At 50.9% G+C, this 16,982-nt stretch overlaps 5 protein-coding genes across 5 annotated transcripts; 3 read left to right on the top strand and 2 right to left on the bottom strand.

The window, feature by feature from the left end:
* Positions 1-383: 383 nt before the first annotated feature.
* BU24DRAFT_421393 (uncharacterized protein) lies at positions 384-1,211 on the top strand. Its single transcript, XM_033527718.1, has 3 exons — positions 384-621; positions 669-769; positions 821-1,211. The coding sequence occupies exons 1-3, from the start codon at positions 439-441 to the stop codon at positions 873-875; spliced, it is 339 nt and encodes a 112-aa protein (XP_033386743.1). The 5' UTR covers positions 384-438; the 3' UTR covers positions 876-1,211.
* On the bottom strand, positions 681-2,495 carry BU24DRAFT_421392 (pyridoxal-dependent decarboxylase). Its single transcript, XM_033527717.1, has 2 exons — positions 821-2,495; positions 681-769 (listed from the first exon to the last, which is right to left on the bottom strand). The coding sequence occupies exon 1, from the start codon at positions 2,455-2,457 to the stop codon at positions 949-951; it is 1,509 nt and encodes a 502-aa protein (XP_033386742.1). The 5' UTR covers positions 2,458-2,495; the 3' UTR covers positions 681-769; positions 821-948.
* A 144-nt stretch (positions 2,496-2,639) lies between these two features.
* On the top strand, positions 2,640-8,184 carry BU24DRAFT_491369 (uncharacterized protein). Its single transcript, XM_033533789.1, has 2 exons — positions 2,640-6,757; positions 6,812-8,184. Exons 1-2 carry the CDS (start codon positions 2,735-2,737, stop codon positions 8,000-8,002), a joined length of 5,214 nt encoding a protein of 1,737 aa, XP_033386741.1. The 5' UTR covers positions 2,640-2,734; the 3' UTR covers positions 8,003-8,184.
* Positions 8,185-9,871: 1,687 nt separating this feature from the next.
* On the top strand, positions 9,872-12,315 carry BU24DRAFT_170206 (general substrate transporter). The gene is made up of 6 exons (XM_033521492.1): positions 9,872-10,324; positions 10,404-10,697; positions 10,764-11,289; positions 11,359-11,660; positions 11,724-11,829; positions 11,906-12,315. Exons 1-6 carry the CDS (start codon positions 10,113-10,115, stop codon positions 12,149-12,151), a joined length of 1,686 nt encoding a protein of 561 aa, XP_033386740.1. The 5' UTR covers positions 9,872-10,112; the 3' UTR covers positions 12,152-12,315.
* Positions 12,316-14,036: 1,721 nt separating this feature from the next.
* Positions 14,037-15,464, bottom strand: BU24DRAFT_170254 (uncharacterized protein). Its single transcript, XM_033521493.1, has one exon. The coding sequence runs from the start codon at positions 15,318-15,320 to the stop codon at positions 14,235-14,237; it is 1,086 nt and encodes a 361-aa protein (XP_033386739.1). The 5' UTR covers positions 15,321-15,464; the 3' UTR covers positions 14,037-14,234.
* Positions 15,465-16,982: the final 1,518 nt, after the last annotated feature.

Genomic DNA, 16,982 nt, shown 5'->3' with positions numbered 1-16,982 from the left:
TGCCCACTGAAGACTAAAAGGTTTGATTTCTCGCAAGGAATATATATGGAAAGCAAGGGGAAACAATAGCCCAAAATAAGAGTACCGCGGTAGGAAAAAGAAATCAAGTATAATTAATCGAGCATTCGCTCTACTTTGTGTACGGAGTAGTACCAACAAGTGTAGCACATTCCTAAAGCAAGTCAACGAAGTGTCAATAACAATGCTACATAAAGGTATGATATTGTCATAATCATATCTGCTCGCAGAACGAAGTCCTTGTGCAACATAACGAAATCTACCCAATGCCTATGATAGCATTGAAGCAGGAGCGAATCATCGCCGATAGCAACTCGGTTACTTCCCCGCATGGTTGACCCTCCAGTCGACATTCTCTCCACCTTTCTCCACGTTTGAACGGCATATTCATCACGAGTTAGCTAGCTCCATCTCCTAAACATGGCGGCCATTCAAAAATTCAAGATTGTCTTCTTCGTTCCTCCCTCTGCACTTTCAGCCTGCAAGACTGCAATTTTCAACGCCGGGGCTGGTCGCTTCCCAGGCCCAGCAGGCTACACCGAATGCGCCTTCACCTCGAAGGGTGTTGGTCAATTTCGCCCTGGAGATGCTGCAAACCCGCACGTAGGTATACCTCACTACAAAAGGGCCGAATGTGACTCAAGAATTAGATCGGAGAAGTTGGCAAGTTAGAAGAAGTCGAAGAGTGCAGAGTAGAAGCCATTTGTCTGAATAGAGACATCGCGGTCCAGGCTATTAAAGCCTTGAAGGAGTAAGATGATGCACCCGTACGCAAATATGCATACAAGACTGACAGTCACAGGGCTCATCCATATGAGGAGCCTGCATATGAAGTGTACAAGATGGAAGAGTTTTAAGAAGTTTCACATGTTACGTGAATCGGTCTATTGGGCATTAATCTAAAATGCTCATGAGGGGAATTTTAGCTGTTCACTTCAATTGCCACTCAGATATCACATCTTCGAATACTCCTTTAATGATTGGCAAATCCTTGTTCACGTCCGCCATCCAGTTTGAGACGGCAAAGCGACAGGCTGGCTTGCCTGCCCAAGCTGTGCCTGATACATACACCTTCTTGGTGCCTTTGATCCGATTCACGAGCTCATCATTCAAGCCGTCATCCTTTGCTCTGAAAAGAACAATGATGTAGATATTTTGCAGAATCTGTGTCCTCTCACTTTCAAATTGTGGTAGTAGCTCAAAATGCTCGCTGTCGAGAATATACTCCGCAATACCGCGGGAAAGTATGATCTGGCGCTCTAGCATTTCGCGATACCCATCCCTTCCATATGCTGCTAGGGAAGCGTATACAGGAAGAGCTCGAAGCCGACGTGAATTCTCTAAGCCAATGTTCAGCGGTGACATGATGCCCTCGTCGGCCCCGGCACTGAGGTACGCAGCATTTGGGTTCTGAAATACGCGTGAAGCTATTTCACGATGACGAGAAAGAAAGAAGCCACAATCATACGGGACGTTGAGCAGTTTATGGCCGTCTCCAGTGATGGAATCTGCCAATTCCAATCCTTCGCAGCCTCTAATGATACGGCCGTAGTCGGGGGAACTTAACAAGCGGCCCATTAAACCAAATGCTCCATCGACGTGAATCCATGCGCCGTATACGTCGCACAGCTTTCTGATTTCCTGCATTTCCTCTAGACCCGACGTCGCAAACAGGCCAGTATTGACTTCGCTCGCTGAGATCGCAACAATAGATGCTGTGCTGGGGTCTTCCAAGAGCTTGCTCAGGAGAGGCATGTCGAACTTGTGGGGATGAGATTCCAAGCCGATGTTACGAACAGCAGCTCGGCCTAGTCCAAGAATACTCGCCGCCTTGCTAAGAGAAGAGTGAGGGACTGTGGTCAAGATCTGAATCTTATTGATGCCTGAGCGGTGCATAGCTTCAAAAATACCGATTTCACCAATGCTGATGGTGGCATCGCTCCTAACCGCAGCTACTTCTTCAAATATATATTCTCGGCCACAGGCTAATCCAAGTACATTACTTGATGTTGCGCCCGTGGTGAAGGTTCGATGCGGCCATTGCGAGGGGTCGAGCTGCAGCAGTTCGCAAAGCAATGTGAGAGCCCTGTCCTCTAGATCCGTGGCAACTGTTTCGTTTGGAAGATGCACTTGAGTGTTCTGGTCATAGGCGGTGACCAAGTTGTCCGCCAGGGTCGCCGCGGGGGTGCTGCCTCCAGTGACGAATCCATAATAGTTTGACGACCGACTGGATCCATTGAAACCTGGCACTATCTCTTGTCGCAAATGCCTTATCGTTGCTTCTAACCCTAAGCCTTCTGTAGGTAGTGTTGGTATAAGGGTTTCCCGGGCTCGAGTCACAACGTCTTCGGAGGGCAGCGCATTCTCCGGTGGGGTTTCCGCCTGGATTTCTGCAATTGCAGCTGCCAACCTTGGTAAGGATCCGATCTCTCTGAACATAATTGCGCCTAGAGAAAAGAGGTTGATTTCGAATTGCACAGATTCTATCACAGAGTCCATAAGATTTTACTGTCTCAAGTGGACGGCCTGAGGTCACGTGTTAGCGCGAATAGCGTTTTCGGCGTGTAAGCGAGGCAGGCGCGTTCTTGCCCGGGATTCCAGATCACAACAGACAAGAACATTGCCACTTTTGCAGCGTCCATACACCACCGAAACGACCGCATATACACGCGTTTTCCAGATATGCATATGGCACGCTCGATGATGCGATAAATCCATGCCACGTAACAACCTCAGCGAGCATTTGAAGTGGCTATTGAAGGAGAAGCCATTCGTCCCCCCCGCCTCTCCGCTTGCTGGCTACGATCCCACCGCAACAGACTCGTTCCCGGCGAGCCAGAATGCTCCAGCTCTAGATTCAAGTCTTCCAAGTAGACATGAGTCTGAACAAACCCTCGTTCATACTGTCCAACCTCCGCAACAACCCTCCGGCTCAGACGCTTCGACCGCCGTCACACATACACATCCCTCTGATGGAACCCCGACAGTCGACATGGCGAGGTTGCGAATGACTCCCGGAGCCGGGCGACCAAGATTGGTAGTGGCAGCACCTGTATCACAAAATACTCCGACAGCATCGACAAGCAAACCGCTCCGGCGAATGGTAGATTCCAATCATAGCACTTCCAGGAGGCAGCTACATACCTTCACGTCTTCAAGCCCCCACAACGGGTTCGGCAGAGAAAGCTCCATAGACATCGATGCGATTGACCTCACAGGATTAACTGGATCTTCGCCTTTGTCAAGTCCAGCACACAGAGGAAGAGGGAGGAAACGGAAAAGCGATGAATTCGAACAGGATCTTCAGACTGCAAAGCTCTCGGGCCCTCCACAGGCTGTGCGAGCCCCCAGCCCGGACGAATTTGATTCGACAGAGTTTCCGGATATTGAGGAACTCATGCCACCACCTCCCGATGACCCGCCACCACCATACTCAACCGTAGTTCCACGTCGCGAGGCTATAAATGATACACCACTGCAGGATGAGACCTTTGACGACAGTTACATGGACCCTGTTGTTATGGACAACAGTGATGAGGCGTACAGGTTAGGTGTGAATAATCAAGAATCGAATTCTGCACGGAAGCGGAAACCTCTTAGTCGTGTTGGCTCCGATGTCATCGCCCCACCACGCAAGATTGGAAAGCAAAAGGACAACAGTATAGAACCCTGCAGGCCGCCTGCTTTGATGAGTACTACGAAGAATAAGCAAGCTTCAACGCCAGCACCACGACGGAAATTACCCGACGAAATCCTTGACTCAGAAGAGGAGGACTTGGAAGACGATGGCTGCGAATTTGAGGGGTTTGAGGGGTTTGACGGGCTGGAAAGCGGCCCTGTATCTCCAATCAGAAAACCCCAGTCTTCCCCGAGAAAGGATAGGGTAGCAGAATCTCCTCAACCTTCAGCCCACTCTGCTGCTTTGCCGTATCGTTCTCCGTCGAAGAGATTGGAAACCGTGAGCCCCCGGAAGCCTCGAATGGGACGCGATACACCATCCATACAGCCGCAAACGGGTCCTTCAGCGCGTACATCGCCCAGAAAGTTAGGCCTTACACCAAAATCCAATATTCAATCACCATGTAGTCCTTCATCTTCCGGGTTGAATAAAGAGGAGAAGAAACGTATTAGCGAGGTCGTCGAATACTTCCTCGAAGCCGAGAGCTGTCGGCTTGCCCAACTGTCGAAAAGCGCATCTTCGCAGTGGGATAGAGTGCGCACTTCTTTCCACAAGCAGGTTGAGGAATTTGGTCATCCAGATCCCGATGACTTTGCGAAGTTGAATAAATCCCGCGCGAAAAAGGAAGCTTTGGAGCAGTTGGCCACGCTCAGCAATACACACGCAGATTTGAGTGCGAAACGAGCTGAACTAAGGGAGAAGCTGATAGACAGGCTCAACGAAGAGTTCGATTTTGTTGTTGGTAGACAGTCGAACGAAACCTACACAGCTTTATTGCATGTGCAAGCCCAAATCTATGCCCTTCTGGAACCAGCTGGAATGAAGGCATACTTGAATCCCCCAAGTGGGAGCTCGAACGATGTCGAACATATCATCATTGAGTCAACGCAAGGCACTCCCGTTAAAAGGGAACCAGATGACGATGCGTACCAAGATGATAATAGAGTTCCACAGACTCAGTACGCAAAACCAAGTCGTGCTCCCAAGCAAAATCAATGGGATCGTTCCGAACGCATAAAAGTCAGCGAAAGTCCTCGTCGATACATTGAGCCAACTTCGATGATCGGCTCTCCTAGCGATCGTAGACTCGACACTACTAAGAGGAGGCTGCGTTTTGAGGAACAGGATAGTATCAATAAGATTATCGAAACTCCACTCCGCGGACAGGCTGCGATTCTAGAGATGAGCGAAGATGAGGCTTATGATTTGGCCAGCGACTTTCCCGACGACTTTGAGGTGAATGAAAATCTCTTCGCTCGGAATATGGGAAGCCCTAAACATCCTATCGACGATGAAGAAGATTTCTGTAATGATGATGACGACGAGTTCCTCGAGGACTTGGCTAACGCGGAAGACTATGAATTTGATTGGAAGGGCGACAAAGTATATCCCAAAGTATATACCGGACATAGAGATACGCTTCAAGAAACCTCAGGAAATCCGGTACGACAACGAAAATTGGACACACCACCAAGAAAACCACAGCCAAATGATGCCGGCATGGGCCATCCATGGTCGAACGATGTACGACGAGCACTCCTTGAACAGTTTGGACTTCGAGGGTTTCGGCCTTGTCAACTGGACGCTATCAATACAACACTTGCTGGGAAACATTGCTTCGTTTTAATGCCAACTGGCGGTGGAAAGTCGCTATGCTACCAGCTACCAGCTGTCATCAGGTCTGGCAAGTCTAATGGCGTCACTATTGTTGTGTCGCCACTTTTGAGTCTGATGGAAGATCAAGTAGAGGCTTGCAGAACCCGCTTCGGAATGCAAGCTGCCCTCATCAACGGACAGTCTACCAAGGAAGAGAAGGCTCACATCATGAACGGCTTGCGTGAATCGGATCCACAAACATTCATTCAGCTTCTTTACGTAACGCCGGAGATGCTTAGTAAAAACCAAAGGATGATCGATATTTTCAGGCAGCTACACGATCGAGGCAAGCTCGCTAGGGTCGTTATCGATGAAGCCCATTGTGTTAGCCAGTGGGGCCATGACTTCCGACCTGACTACAAAGCGCTTGGCGAGGTGTTGAGTCAGTTCCAAGGCTTACCCATTATGGCACTCACTGCTACTGCTACGCAGCTTGTCCGCAAAGATGTCACGGCCAATCTAGGAATTCGCGGATGCAAAGAGTTCTCTCAGAGCTTCAATCGGCCCAACTTGACCTATGAGGTGATAGCCAAAGCGAGGGGCGCCGTCGCCAGCATCGCGGAATTGATCAAATCCAAATACGCGAAGAAGTCTGGGATAGTGTACTGCTTGGCCAGGATGACTTGTGAGAATGTTGCTAAGCAATTGACTGCATTGGGCGTCAAAGCTTACCATTATCACGCTGGGCTTGACCCTGCTCAGCGGTCTGATGTACAGCGGAAATGGCAACAAAACAAATATCACGTTATTGTCGCCACCATCGCCTTCGGTATGGGTATCGATAAGGCTGATGTCCGATTTGTCGTTCATCACAGCTTGCCTAAAACTCTTGAAGGTTATTATCAAGAAACCGGCCGTGCTGGTCGTGATGGCAAACGCTCCGGGTGCTATTTGTATTACCAATACGGTGACACTAAATCTTTGAAGAAATTCATCGACGACAGCGACGGAAGTTGGGAGCAGAAGCAACGACAATACGAAATGCTTCGGAATGTTGTTCAATTCTGCGAGAACAAGAGCGACTGTCGCAGAGCTCAAGTTCTTGGCTATTTCAGCGAGGCATTTGATCCTCAAGACTGCAACAAGACGTGTGACAACTGTCAGTCTAGCGCAACTTTTGTGGAGAGAGATCTCACAGAGTATGCACTTCATGCTGCTAGACTGGTTGAACAGGTTCAGGAGCATAATGTCACCCTGTTACAGTGTGTCGATGGATTTCGAGGCGCGAAGAATGCAAGACTCAATAAGTTGGGATTGAAAGAAGGACTAGTCGGTTACGGTAAAGATCTGGAGCGAGGAGATGCCGAACGTCTCTTTCAGAAAATGATAGAAGACGGCGCACTACGGGAGAAGAGCATCTCGACCAAGACGAAGACTGGTACTTTTGTGAACAATTATCTACAGGTATTGCACACTGCAGCCTTGTTTTACAGAGCAACGGCTAACTCATTACACCAGATTGGCTCCAGAAGCGGCAACTATAGCGAAAAGAATCCGCTCACGCTGAATATTAGATGCTCGCCCAGCAAGCATCGAGCTTTACCAAAGAAAGTCGCACGCTCCGAGTATCCATCAACAAATGTTTCCTCCCCTATTCGGGGGCCTGCGAAACGTAACATCAGACAGTTCGCTTACGATGAAGCTGACGATGATGAAGATGACGAGGACTTTCAGGACATTCGTCAGATTCGTGGAAAGACCCATGGTGTTAATAAAACGAAGCGCTCTGGTTTCGCTGTCGAGGACGAGGACGAGGACGAGGAACTTGGCAACCTGCGCACGATTAAGAAAGTAATTAAGTCTACGAAAGAAAAGAAGACTGCCGGACGATCGCTTCAGGACCGAATAGGAGAGCTCACAGACTTCCAAAAGACGATTTTCGAAGACTTTGTGAACAGTGCTAGGTCCATTGCGCAGAAAATTCGTATCGAACAGAAGCTCACGCGGCAGCCATTCACGGAAGCGGCCCTCCGTGAGATGGGTCTCAACCTTCCCAAGAACCTCCAAGAGCTCACCATGATTCCTGGTGTAAGCACCAAGGCCGCCCAGCGATATGGTCAGAGGTTCCTCCCTATGATCCACAACACTCGGAGGGTGTTTGGCACGAATCTACCGAATTCAAGGGCGCACGAGGTTGTCGAATTGGATGACGACGAAGACGAAGTTTTGGATCCCAATCATCAGAACGTGGTCGATCTATTGACAAGTGAATCCGAGGGGGAGCAATCTCCAGTTGACTCGGATGAAGAGGACGAGCCCGTCGAGGTGAGCCATCACTTTGTGCAGGCGCCGTTAGATCCTCGCGTGGAGGAGTACAATAGGCATGCACCTCAGCCAAATAGACAAAATTCGGCATCAACATCCTTCTCGTCTCGTGCTTCGCCTCATCCACACGCCAGAGGGAGGGGAGCAAAGGCCCGGACGTCAAGGAAGGACGGTGGTAAAGGGGCGAGAAGGTCCTCGGGGAATGGAAGTAAGAATTACAGTGGTGTGAAGAAAAGCACGTTCAGGAGGTCGGCATCTGGTGGTGGTAGGGCGTATGGGAAATCAGCAGGGGGTTCCGGTTCAAGGAGGCCGCCTGGAGCTGGAGGAGCTGGAGGAGGAGCTGGGGCAAGCGGATGGAGTTCGATCATGGCCATGCCTACATAGGGTATGGTCGAGCAAGCAGATGTTGTTATTGTCGTCGTATCAAGCAAGGTTGGCCTGTCAACCCCGCGAAGGCGTTTTCACAATGTCGAAAGGAATTAACGAATGGAACGGAATGGATATGGTATGAATCAATTGAGCACATTTGAACGAATGGAAGCAAAGCCCGCTTCTTGTTGATCAAATCTATCCCACAACTATAGAGTGAGTGATGAACGGAGTGGCCAGACCCTTCTTGAATCCCTTTAGAATCTGACCCTGCATTGCCCTACGAGTAGTATTGGCTACTATTCAAATCAAGTTCTACGGTGCAGATGTCACCAAATCGCCGGTCGCAAAGCAAAGCCGTCTGAATCAGATAGTAAGCAAGGCCATGCGGAGGCCTACTCATGACGAGCGGCCAAATCTACCCAAGGCCTCATCGCAGGAAGCACGGCCCTGTATGCAATAAGACGCCTATTTCCCAAAGGAACCAGACAGGTTAATGTCTCCCCCCCTTGGTCCGATGGTTTCCGAGTCTCCGATGAAACGGTCGGAAGGATTCGCCTGCTCTCTTGAGCCTCACTCATCGCTATACCTAACACGTACCTAGCGCGAGGGCACATTTTCCTCAACCGACGCGTTAGAGGCGGTAGGGGCGGTTAGCTCCCGCCTTGGATTTCCTCTTGTGGCGGGAAGAGAAGGTCGCGCCGCACCTACTTGCACCCAAATCTTCTAATGCTTGCAAAGTTGCAACTCTCTCCAAGTCCAACTTTCGTCCCGGTTAACCAATGCGCCAGAACTAAGAACAAATAGTCGAACACAGTACGATTACTTAGTCGCTATTCGTTCATTGCTAACGATTGCTCGAACGCTCATTGGCGATGACTATGCACCAGCCCCCCACGTCCATACGCCCACACCCGCAGACGCAGCACGAGTCGTCGTTCTGGGGAACATGGGGAAAGCAAGAAAGGACCGTGGCCCTTGTCCGTTCGACGAGAAATTGCGGGTGAGGCCGTGCAGTTTTACTCAACGCGTAACAAGTTCAGAAATCATGCCCCAGTGCCATTCGCCGCGGTCTTTGAGCGTATGTACGTCATTTATGCCTCGATCTATCTATTCGAGGTGTTTCTATGGTCTGAATGTACTTTGGGATTTTGGGATTTGTACGTGATACTGTGATTGCCGCTATGGAGGCTATACACTGTGGCCAAAGCCTTCGAAGAACGACAACAGACCAATATAAAATGTTCACAATCTTAAGACAGGCTGCCATGTACAAAATGATATTGAAAACACACTAGGAGTTTCCTTGTTCCGATACTTGAGTCGAAGACACTCGGCGTCCTTTTATTTTTATTCGCTCACCTGCAATTGGTTCCGAGCTGGAGCTAGAAGGATCTCCTAATGACTTCATCCACGCCTATGTTTCTCTGGGATGGAAGGACGCCTCGACGAAGCTGCCCAAGCCCTGGCCCTAGAGTACGAAAAGGACCGACTCTGTAACGTGTAATCCAAGTTCGTAATCCAAGTTCGTCACGCGTCGGCAACCGGAAACGTGATTGACTTGGAACCAGTCGTGCCAGTCTTCCAATAGAGACTCTCTTGAGGCTCTCGATCGCCCTCTTCCGTACTAAATTAGTGTCCATCACTCGCCTCTCCACACCACGCCAAATCAATGCCAACCGAACCGTCTTTCTCTCCGCATTTGGTCCAAACTCGTAAGGAATTTCTCATTCTCTTGCTCAAAGAGACACACAAACCTCATCTGCCTCCGCCTCCGACTCCATCCCTCCACATCCTAACACCCACACTTACACAGACCCCCCTGGACCACCGCAGACACCGATCGTTGGGGTCTCCAAACCAAATGCCGTAACGTTATATAAATGCCCTTGAAATCTTCCCCAGAGTCGTGAGTTTTGATTCCCCACCCTTCTCCTCCACAGAATTGGTCTTCCTCTCATCACCTCGACACCATCCCAAGTGGTCTTGCTCTTCTATCCTTGAGGCATTGTCCTTCATCAAACCTTCTTCTTCATCTTTTGTTACTTTGTCCTTGTTAGCAAACATCAAGTAGTGACGCAAGTACATTGTTAGCACCTCCAATATAATTCACAACAATCCCAAGATGGATAGGAAGACAGACGACAAGATCGGCGTCGACGCATCGTCAGGATCTAACGTGCACCAAGAAATCATCGGCAGCATGCATGACAGCCAAAATGCCTTCGGCACCCGGGAGCCCTACGGCCCTGCTGGGTTCAGAGGGTTGTTCACCAACCACTACGTAGCCATGTGTGCGACATTCGCCACCATTGGTGGTCTGCTGTTTGGATATGAGTAAGTCCTTTCTGATCCACCCCTGCAAATAGGGAAATCTGGGGAAGAGCATAATCGCTAACCTGGAATCGCTGTACAGTCAAGGTGTTATTTCCGTGACATTGGTCATGGAGCAGTTTCTCGAGGAATTCCCACGTGTCTCTGAGACGGCTTCCGGTGCTGGATTCTGGAAGGGTCTCATGACGGCTATGTTGGAATTGGGTGCCTTGATCGGTGCCTTGTTCTCAGGTTATCTCGCCGATCGATTGAGCCGCAAGTACTCCATCATGGTCGCTGTCGTTGTCTTCACTGTTGGTTCGGTTCTCCAGACTGCCGCCGTCGAATACGGTATGCTCACTGTTGGACGTCTGATCGGCGGTGCCGGAATCGGAATGTGAGTAATTCGATGATACTGTGTCCAAGATCTTCTAGAGATGTTAGTATCTAATACGTTCGACAGGCTTGCCACCATCGCCCCACTGTACATTTCGGAAATCGCACCCCCTGAGATCCGAGGAGCTCTTCTCGTGCTCCAAGAGTTTAGCATCGTCTTGGGCATCGTCGTCGCCTTCTGGACCACCTACGGCACCCGCTACATGTCGAGCGATTGGTCGTGGCGCCTCCCCTTCCTCATCCAGATGATCCCCGGCTTCATCCTCATCGTCGGAATCTGGTTCCTCCCCTTCTCCCCCCGCTGGCTCGCCTCGAAAGGCCGCGACCAGGAGTCTCTCGAGAACCTGGCCAGGCTCCGCCGCCTCCCGACCAACGACCCCCGCGTGTACCAGGAGTGGTGCGAGATCCGCGCCGAAGCCGCCTTCAACAAGGAGGTCAGCGCCGAGCGTCACCCCAGCCTCCAGGAGCCCACGCGCAGCAACCGCTACAAGCTCGAGGTCTCGTCGTGGCTCGACTGCTTCCGCGCGGGATGCTGGAGGCGCACGCTCGTCGGTGTTGGCATCATGTTCTTCCAGCAATTCGTCGGTATCAACGTAAGTCAAAACAAACTGATAACAGAAACGATGTCAAAAAGTTCGATTATCTAACGAAGAGAAAAATAGGCACTTATCTACTATTCCCCTAGCCTGTTCGCCACCTTGGGCCAGGACTACGAGATGCAGCTCCTCCTCTCCGGCATTATCAACGTGACCCAGCTCGTCGGCGTCGTCACCTCCCTCTGGACCATGGACGGCTTCGGTCGCCGGCCCTTGCTCCTCGGCGGCGCCTTGCTCATGTTCATCTCCCATCTGATCATCGCGGTGCTCGTTGGCAAGTTCGGCCACGACTGGGCCACGTACTCCACCCAAGGTTGGGTCGCCGTCGCTTTCCTCTTCTTCTACATGTTCTCTTTCGGCGCTACTTGGTAAGTTTCCCATCCCCTCCAGAAGCGCAAAACCGCCGGGATGCTAACGACTCTTTCTTGCAGGGGACCCGTCCCATGGAGTGTGCCATCCGAAATCTTCCCCAGCTCTCTCCGCGCAAAGGGTGTCGCCCTGTCAACTTGCTCCAACTGGCTAAACAACTTCATCATCGTAAGCTCTCCCCCTCCCCGTCCCCCTCCTTCTACCCCTCAAGAACCCCATGGAAACTAACACTGATTCCCAACAGGGCCTCATCACCCCGCCGATGATCCAAAACACAGGCTACGGCGCGTACACCTTCTTCGCCGTCTTCTGCCTCCTCGCCTTCGTCTTCACCTACTTCTTCATCCCGGAGACCAAGGGCGTCAGCCTCGAGCAGATGGACGCGGTGTTCAAGGACGTGTCGAGCGTCGCCGACGAGGAGCGCAAGGCGCGTATCGAGCGCGACATCTTTGAGAGCAGCGCGGAGCAGCGGGCTATGCATAAGGCGTAGAGTCGCTTTGGCCTGCCTTGCCTTGCCCCGACTCGCCGTTTGGGTGGGTAGGTCAGGGGGAGAGATGTGTGAGGAGAGGGAGGAGGGGGAGAGGGAGTTGAGAAAAGACGTTTCTCATAGTAATGATAGGAACGCCATTATTCATGAGATAGACGACATACAAACATACCATGTACCAGTAGCTTTATTTATATTCAAATTTCGAGCATATTTTTCAGATTCGAAAATTCGCAAGTGTTTAAAGACAAAACACACAACCAAACAAATGAAGAAACGAAAGTGTAAAAAGAAGTGGAATGAAGTACCTCTACACAAAACCCTCTTTCCATGACCAAAGAGCGCGGGACACGACCTTCATATTATATCCTTTCCATCTTCCCATCCACCATAACTAAATCCGAGAATTTCCCAAAAAGAAGAAGCATCACACCACCATCACCTTTCCAACATCACGATACTTACCACGTCGGGACAGCATCGCCGCGGTAAATTTCTACATCCAGCAGGGTGAGCGACTCAAAGGAGGACGAAGGGCGGGATATGGGTTCCGAAGGATTACGATACCTGGGCTGCGAGGGTTGTGCTGGCTCTGGTTCTGGGAGGGCGGAAGGGGAGGGCAAGGGGAGAGGGTCAGTCATGTGTACATACACTGTACGCTGTGCTGTGGGTCAAGGTTTTTGGGGGAAGAAATGACTCTTGCGGGGGATATTGCCGTTCGGAGGTCAGGGGCGCGTGGAGGGTATTTCCTCCCGCCGTCGCTGCCCAGCCTCCGTGCTCGAGGCTCTGCGGAAAGGGGTATGGCAGGTTTGTTAGCTCTTGTGGGGGGAGGGGGATCGTGAGGACGCGTTGTGGGATTGGTGCATTGCGTTGTCTTGGGGGTTTGTTTTATGGAGTACATGTTGTATTGTGTTATTGAATGCTTGTGGAGATGGCGTGGGCGGGCTAGATCGAGTCACGCGGTGTGCGTGCAGGATGCCTAGGTATATGGAATCATCGAAGGCTTCTTCGGCGTGGTTTTGTGTATGTATGTACAGAGTAAATTGGCTTGAGCCGCTGGGTGAGATTGACGGCCTGGTCTTCCAACAGTGGGAGACCCGCTAATCATAGACCCGCAAATACGTTGTTCCCTGATACCAGCTTTTTGGTCATTACCCCCAGTGCCCCCTCCATTGTCGGACTCAAAGACTCTCCTCTTCTTTCTGCAAAACGAGTGGGGAGAATACGCCCACTTTCGACTCCGACCTGGCTGCCTACCAACGAGTTCCAATCAGTGCCAGTTCACGGACCGTGTCGAGCTGCTAATGTGACCTCCCGATGCAGTTGCCAATTCTTGGATGAGTCCTCGAAACCTTCCCAGCGTCCATTTCTCTCGAAATCGTCTCTCTACCACGCAGGCTCTATCCTCTCTATAAGGCGTGGCTTCTAAGGTGGCTATATGCCCCTCAGAATGTAATTTTGCACCTCCAAGGCGGTTGTCAGAAAACGACCTTCGAATCCAATTGCTCTTCCTCAGTAACCTTGACGATACGGCGTCGCGATGACGGACCCTCCTTCCAATTGGACGTTATAAGGAAGAGCCTGCACATGATAAGGGTATTATTACGGCATCCCAACAAGGGGTTGGCAGCCCGTGAACTCGGCACGTTATGCTTGTGTCGGGACTGGAAAGAATCATGTGGTTGGCGCATTGGAATCTGTCTCTGTGCAACCTCGTTGAACAAATTGTTCTTTAGGATCCAGGGTCGGGTACATATCCTACAGAGTATTTGAGACTCGTGCAGCACTTTGGATTCCACCAGTAAGCAAGCTACAAGACTGCGGTCCTTTTGGTTTTGCTGTGAAAACCTCACGGACGTATTGCTTCGCTTGCTATGCGCATTCCATTGGAACAACAGGAAGCAAAGAAGGGCGATTTATGACGTCCGCACGATATAGCTAGGAAAGGCGATGGCATCCTAGAAAAGAACTGACCGCTTGAGAACTCGGGTACGTGTACTTGTGTACACATCTGTTAGGATCTTCCGGGTTCGATGTTGACCATAGTATGGTAGATGGCCATAGAGACCAAGTCCAGAGGAACAAATCACCCTCTTACTATCTTGTGCTCCTCTCCTGGTGCTAGGCTGATTATTTCAGTTTGGGGGAGCTTGACAGGCTTCAGCTCATTGTGATCCAGTTGAAACATCTTCTTAACTTCGTCGACAGCATATTTCCCGATGCGGACCTGCTTGACCGATATACCCCGATTGTCCTTGTCGGCATCATGAGCACTGATCCAAGCTTGTGCGTAGAGGCTTCGAGCAATCTGCAAGCCCCCGGGCGAGCCGGCAGATACGTTACCACCTAGCCACCAAGGGTTCTCAACTCGATCGAAGGAATGAATCAAGGCGCTCAAAGGAAGGGCAGACTCCGCTACAAGATGAGATGATGCATAAGGACGGATGATATCGTATGGTACACCGTGTGGAGAGTACACAACGGAGATGGTCTTCTCACGATCATTGTTCGGCGAGGGTACAATGGTGCTTGGGGAGGAGGCAATTGTCCTAGGGGAGCCTGGAGAAAGAGGCGGGCTCATGGGAAGATCAAGGTAATATCCTGGATTGGCCGAAAGAACGCTACATGGAGGACGGTACGTGATGCCAATGGCATGATGTAGATTGGTGACGTCCCATTTGGCGGGCAACCAGGTCACCGTTACCTCTCCACAGGAACCTCGAGGGGACATGGGAGGCAAGACTAGGCGATATATGGAGCGCGAGTCTCCCTCGGCATATTTTGGGAGTGTCTGGACCAGCTCAGGTTGGAAGTGCTTCCATGACTTGATCTTTCTTGCGGCGGGAGGGGTGGCTAATATGGTGGATTGGCAATCTTGAGGCAATTGACAGAGCGTCTCCTGATGGCAGTGGTCCGGCTTATCCTGGGAAATCAAGATGAGATCGGGTTCGTGGTCCAAGTCTCTTAGAGATTTGATGCAAGGGGCGTTTTTCTGCTCTGATATAGAAAAGATGCTGTTGAGAATGATTGAAGGACCCGTGAGCCATGGGTCTATCAGGATGGTGAAGGAGCCTGGAAAAAGGCCAGGAGATGAGAGAGGAGGGGCTACAGGAGGCACAAATGTTAGGAGGAAAGCCGTATCACCGTTGAGGCTCCGGACGGTCAAGGACATGGTGGATGGTGTTGTTCGGGGCGAGAGTCAGGGAGTAGGGAGCGAAGATGATGAGGGCGGAGAAGACCGACATGAAGTCGTTAAGAGTGCGAGACTGCTACGATGAGAGCTAATGGAGGCGTAGGAGTAGGGGTAGATGACTAGATATAGATGTAGGTGGAATGGGAGTCGTCATCAAGGCGCAGGTTCAGCAGGAACAGCAAGCAACACGGAACGGTGAACAACCAACAAGAGGAATAGGAACAGGAACAAAACGTCAAGGTATCTAGGCACGTCCAGGTAATCAGTTCAAACTAGTGCAAGCCACAAGACACGTTGGGAGGGAAGAAGGAAGTTTGAAGCGGGAATGTCGAGAGAGATCATCGTAGGGGGAATTTGGAAGAGACGCTGAGAATGGATGGGAAGGCCTAGCCGATCGATATATCGTGGAGAGGCAGGAGGAAACGAAGGGTAAGAGTAGCCTCGCCTCCACTCGCCTCGCCTCCGCCTTGTCCTCCACATTCGAGGTAATACATACAACTACTTGTACGACTATTAGATATAAATCCTATAGTTATATATATCCTATAAATACATAGACATGCCACTCCATGTTTATGTTTCAATCTATATAATACTCCCTCCTAAACCTTCATCATCATCACCGGATTGGTCTCTAACCTGGTTTGCTCTCTCCCCTCTCGGCTCCTCCCGCTGCCGTGCTCCCTTCGATATTAATACCATCATGTGTCTTCGGTCGTGCCTCATGCGTCTCATCTCATACGTCCTGTTCTTCCTCTGCTGCCCAGTCTCGTGGTGCCCGTCTCGTCACGTGTTGTCCGGACGGAGGCTGTTGCTTGCCAGTGACTCCCACGCGACGCCTTGACAGATTGCGAAACACCTGGGACTTTATGCCCATAGCTCCGCTACTATACAACGAATTTCAAGAGACGGGGTCCGAGCCGATGATATACCTCTGTCACTGTTCTGAAACGCCGAATATGTCACATTTCGATAGAGGGCGAAAGGTAATGCGTCGAACGCAACGTTCTCCCCAGCTTTATTTGGATATTCGCGAGAGCGCATTCCATCCATCATCTCACACTCAGATTAAAACAATTGTTCCTCAATTAGGCGCGGCTGCAAGAAGAGGGTCGCTTGTGTTCACTTGCAGCGGATGACTGCAAGCAATCTGGACGTCTACCCAGAGACAGTAGTAACACCGACAATCGATCACGGGGACAGCGGCCTGCGAATTGCCCGTGTAGAACAATCTACCAGTATGGTTGCTGGTTGGCGACAGCAACTCAACAAGAACAGATTGTGCCAGAGCTCCAGTAGCTGTAGTAGCTATGGTAGGAATGCTGAGCTCCAACTGGTCAGCACCGGGATTGGAGTTGTTAGCCGGACTCCAATCTACGGGGACTACCTGGGAAGATGACGCCCGGAGCTCCCCTGCCCGGTCAGAGCTCCAAGCACCCCCTCATAGCTGGGAGCTGGGAGCTTCCACTGCTGCACTTGATGTTGGAGCTCAGCAGGGAGACTCGAGGCCGAGCTGCGCTCCTCTCCTGATGAGAAAAGTCTCGAGCTGAGCGCAGGTCTTGAGTTGAGCTCGGGGCAGGGCAGGACAGGGCAGTGAAAAGGTTTTTTTCTTCCTTTTCTTCTTCTTCTCTCGGCTCTTTT

Source organism: Aaosphaeria arxii, assembly GCF_010015735.1.
Source record: "Aaosphaeria arxii CBS 175.79 unplaced genomic scaffold BU24scaffold_3, whole genome shotgun sequence".
Classification (NCBI taxonomy): Eukaryota; Fungi; Ascomycota; class Dothideomycetes; order Pleosporales; genus Aaosphaeria; species Aaosphaeria arxii.
Note: the sequence above shows the minus strand (reverse complement) of the source record. Positions and strands in the feature narration are given on the sequence as shown.

What these genes read in the sequence shown, in the direction of transcription:
- BU24DRAFT_421393 (XM_033527718.1), top strand. Translation starts at nt 439, where the DNA reads ATGGCGGCCATTCAAAAATTCAAGATTGTCTTCTTCGTTCCTCCCTCT. An exon ending in GAGATGCTGCAAACCCGCAC is followed by an intron (nt 622 to 668) that starts GTAGGTATACCT and finishes CTCAAGAATTAG; the next exon opens with ATCGGAGAAGTTGGCAAGTT. An exon ending in GCTATTAAAGCCTTGAAGGA is followed by an intron (nt 770 to 820) that starts GTAAGATGATGC and finishes TGACAGTCACAG; the next exon opens with GGCTCATCCATATGAGGAGC.
- BU24DRAFT_421392 (XM_033527717.1), bottom strand. Translation starts at nt 2,457, where the DNA reads ATGTTCAGAGAGATCGGATCCTTACCAAGGTTGGCAGCTGCAATTGCA.
- BU24DRAFT_491369 (XM_033533789.1), top strand. Translation starts at nt 2,735, where the DNA reads ATGCCACGTAACAACCTCAGCGAGCATTTGAAGTGGCTATTGAAGGAG. An exon ending in TTGTGAACAATTATCTACAG is followed by an intron (nt 6,758 to 6,811) that starts GTATTGCACACT and finishes TCATTACACCAG; the next exon opens with ATTGGCTCCAGAAGCGGCAA.
- BU24DRAFT_170206 (XM_033521492.1), top strand. Translation starts at nt 10,113, where the DNA reads ATGGATAGGAAGACAGACGACAAGATCGGCGTCGACGCATCGTCAGGA. An exon ending in GGTCTGCTGTTTGGATATGA is followed by an intron (nt 10,325 to 10,403) that starts GTAAGTCCTTTC and finishes ATCGCTGTACAG; the next exon opens with TCAAGGTGTTATTTCCGTGA. An exon ending in TTCTCTTTCGGCGCTACTTG is followed by an intron (nt 11,661 to 11,723) that starts GTAAGTTTCCCA and finishes TCTTTCTTGCAG; the next exon opens with GGGACCCGTCCCATGGAGTG.
- BU24DRAFT_170254 (XM_033521493.1), bottom strand. Translation starts at nt 15,320, where the DNA reads ATGTCCTTGACCGTCCGGAGCCTCAACGGTGATACGGCTTTCCTCCTA.